At 39.3% G+C, this 3,429-nt stretch overlaps 1 protein-coding gene across 1 annotated transcript in view; it reads left to right on the top strand.

The window, feature by feature from the left end:
- The window catches only part of RRAD (RRAD, Ras related glycolysis inhibitor and calcium channel regulator), a 5,826-nt gene extending 3,190 nt beyond the window's left edge, over positions 1-2,636 (top strand). The window contains exons 2-4 of the mRNA XM_009635931.2: positions 40-113; positions 646-850; positions 2,359-2,636. Of these exons, the coding sequence (XP_009634226.1) occupies positions 40-113; positions 646-850; positions 2,359-2,636 (557 nt within the window). The remainder of the gene's footprint in view (positions 1-39; positions 114-645; positions 851-2,358) is intronic.
- The last annotated feature ends 793 nt before the right edge of the window (positions 2,637-3,429 follow it).

Below are 3,429 nucleotides of genomic sequence, written 5' to 3'. Positions count from 1 at the left end.
AAAGTAACTTACTTTTTTCTGAACTTTCTCTTTCCGTAGGAAATACCTACGACAGATCAATTGTAGTGGACGGGGAAGAAGCGTCTCTCGTGGTGTTTGATATATGGGAGCAGGTACTTACAGATTTGAGATTTTTTTTTTTTTTTTTTAGTGGCTTGGTCAGCGGTTCACTCTTTTAAAAAAAGCAGAAACACAACAACTATGCCTGCCTATTTCTTTGATCGGATCAGTAACGTTAACAAAGTGACATTAAAAAATAGAATTCACGCTGCCTTTGCTCTCTCCTGCAATTAATTTCCTGTAGCTAGGCAGGCAGTTTAAAAACCTGAATAGGGCTGGAGAGGGAATCCCTTAATGCTTTGAATAAGCAGCAGCTTACATGAGCAGCCCAGGGAATTACTGTAAAATTAGAGATTCACAATCTGATCAGTGCAGACCTGATATTATTTCTGGAAACAAGAGAACTTGGTTTTGTGATATATTTTAAATAACAAAATCTATATAAAGGAAATAATGGGTGTTTAGCTTACTTTTATTATAAAAGCTGAGAAAAATATCCTTAAGATGCTTACAATAATTAAATCATTAATCAGCATTGAATAGACTTTCCAGTGCAATAAATCTGTTTTTTCCCTTTTGTTTTAGGATGACAGCCAATGGCTTCAGAACCACTGTATGAAAATGGGAGATGCCTATATTATTGTATACTCAGTGACCGACAAAGTTAGTTTTGAAAAAGCTTCTGAGCTAAGAATCCAGCTAAGAAGAGCAAGGCAAACGGAAGACATTCCTATTATTCTTGTGGGCAATAAAAGCGACCTGGTCAGGTCCCGGGAAGTCTCAGTTGATGGTAAGAGACACTGTTCATTTACACAGTAATGTCTAATTAGCAGCAAAGGCTATGGAGGATCACAGCTGAGAGAAATGGTCCAGTTTTGATGTAGAAAAATGTATGATTCTGAGGCACGCTGGAGAAACGGAGCTGTTTCATGCTGAGGGACTTGGTACCACAGGAAACAGTGGAGATGGTGGCGGGGGAAGATTTGTGACTGTGCAGAGCAATGCTCTGAACTGCAGTGCAAGAGAAAAGAAATGCGTCAGACCCGCAGCTTTAGCATACTGTTTGTGTACGATTCATTTTTTGGTCGGTGTTAACAGAAAGGGTTTAATTGTATGTTATGTGTGCAGCAGCACTCGCCAGTCTCAAGATCTGGTAGCTCGAGCTATGCTTTTTAAGGGAAAGGAAGGCCATATCATAGAACCCAGGCAGCCTTTGGAAAGGGTGATCTCGTACAGCCTGCACTATTCTCTTTCTTCTGGAAGTGATTCCGTCATGTTTGGGTGGAGCTGGTGGGGCCAGGCTCACAACTTGAAGTCTTTTTATATGTGTTCTCCAGTCGTGATCAGTGAGAATTTTCTCAGCTAGTTCCAGCTAGCATTTCCGTAACTAGAGCACAGTAATCACTGCCAACACCACAGTATTAATTTCACTTATTTAAACATTTGGTGGTTTTGTTTTTTTGTTTCACTGGGAAGAATACTCTGAAATAGCGGTGCCTTGTGATGATGAACCATCTCTTGCTGTCTGTTTTTGCCATGTTCCCTGTGTTAAATGCCTGCACAGGGAACTGACTGGAGTTCATCAGGAGATTACTACTTTTTTTCAGGCTGGTGGCAGTGCATGGTTGACCTGTCCTAGTCACGACATCAGTACTTTGCTCAGGTTTACAACTTTGCCAAGTAGAACATGGAAATTTGCACCGCAGCAATGTTCCAGAGTTACGTGCTTATGTCTGGGCCATTGAGCGTCTTGCATTTTGAACGCAGTCCTAGTCAAACCCAATGGTGTACAACTTCATGACCTCTAGCGATCTGTTCAATGACTTGACCTTGGGGACTGTATCAGCTTCATTTGTAGCTAGTGTGGAAAACTCACTTGTTATTACAGCAAGGTAGAGGTACAGAATTGCTCAACAACTTCCAGAAGAAATAAAAACCATTTCTTTCTGTACCTCACGCTGTTTCCTATCAAACAGCAAGCATGTATCCAAGTGCCTCTCCTCTATCAGCTTTAGCTCTTAAACAATACTGGGATGGTCTGCCTAGAGGACTATTGTTGCCTTATATTCAGTAGCATTGGTCTAATGAGAACTCTGACCATACCACAAAAAAGCCAAGAAGAGTAAGGGGGCAAAACCATGAGTGCAAATTTGGACTTTCCTACCACGTAGTAAAGCACTTGCATGGCATTAAAGGCTTTTTCCTTACTTAAAGTCAATTTTTGTTTTGTTTCTCTGCCAGTATATATAAAGAAAAAAGTCTATCTCCACTCATCTCCCTTTTTCTCTTTCCATCCAGAGGGACGGGCCTGTGCCGTTGTGTTTGACTGCAAGTTCATCGAGACTTCAGCTGCTCTTCATCATAATGTCAAGGACCTGTTTGAAGGTATTGTTCGGCAAATTAGACTTCGTAAAGACAGTAAAGAAGACAACGCTAGGAGAATGGCCAACACAAAAAGAAGAGAAAGCATAGGCAAAAAGGCAAAGCGATTCCTTGGGAGAATTGTGGCAAAGAACAACAAGAAGATGGCTTTCAAAGCAAAATCAAAGTCTTGCCATGACTTATCTGTGCTTTAGAAGCTTTCAGCAAGCCAGATGTTGCACATGGGTGGTGAACAAGCATTTGACTGTTATGAGAAGTGTATAGACGATCCTCATGGTGATAACAAGAGTGACTTATCAATTGAGACTCTCGTTCATGCCTTAAGGTGCGCAAGCAAGTCTGGAAGTTACACTACAATGTCTGCTTCATTGATAAATGGTTTAAGTTTCAATGTGTGCAAGTAAATGAACTAACTTTAAACAAGTGGCTTGACATGCCCACATTTTCACTGTGTACATATGTTATATATCCTCTTGTCCTGTGGATACCAGAGATGCAAAGATAAGAAAGGATGATGATAAGTATCACCATAGACTCGTCTAGTTTGCAGAGCAAAACTTAAACTTGTACGCAGGCTCGTACACTCTTTTTAGTATAAAGCAAGCAATGATAAATCTTTTTAAACTTAAATGTGGGGAGGGGGGACTAGAACCACATTAGAATGGGAGAAAACAAATTATATATTATATATATATAGTTAAATACAGAACAGATACCATTTTATGAAGTTAATTTGCACTTCCATTAACTGTTATTCTATTAATTTGTTACTTGTTTACATGCAGATTTTATAATAAAGGATTATTTCCTGTTATGATAAACTGTGCTTTTCTCATAATATGGACAAAGAATGAGAGCAGTATTTTTATACTGACCTTTTTTCACTGTACAAAATGTTATATGCAGACTATGCAGATTTACACATGATAAAGTTCTGGAACAAGATGAATCAAGAATATCCTGTGTCCTTTTCTTTAACAGACAGTT

This window comes from Egretta garzetta, unplaced genomic scaffold (genome assembly GCF_000687185.1).
Source record: "Egretta garzetta isolate BGI_Z169 unplaced genomic scaffold, ASM68718v1 scaffold23, whole genome shotgun sequence".
In the NCBI taxonomy this organism is placed as follows: Eukaryota; Metazoa; Chordata; class Aves; order Pelecaniformes; family Ardeidae; genus Egretta; species Egretta garzetta.
The sequence above is the reverse complement of the archived record's forward strand: the minus strand, read 5'-3'. Positions and strand labels throughout refer to the sequence as shown.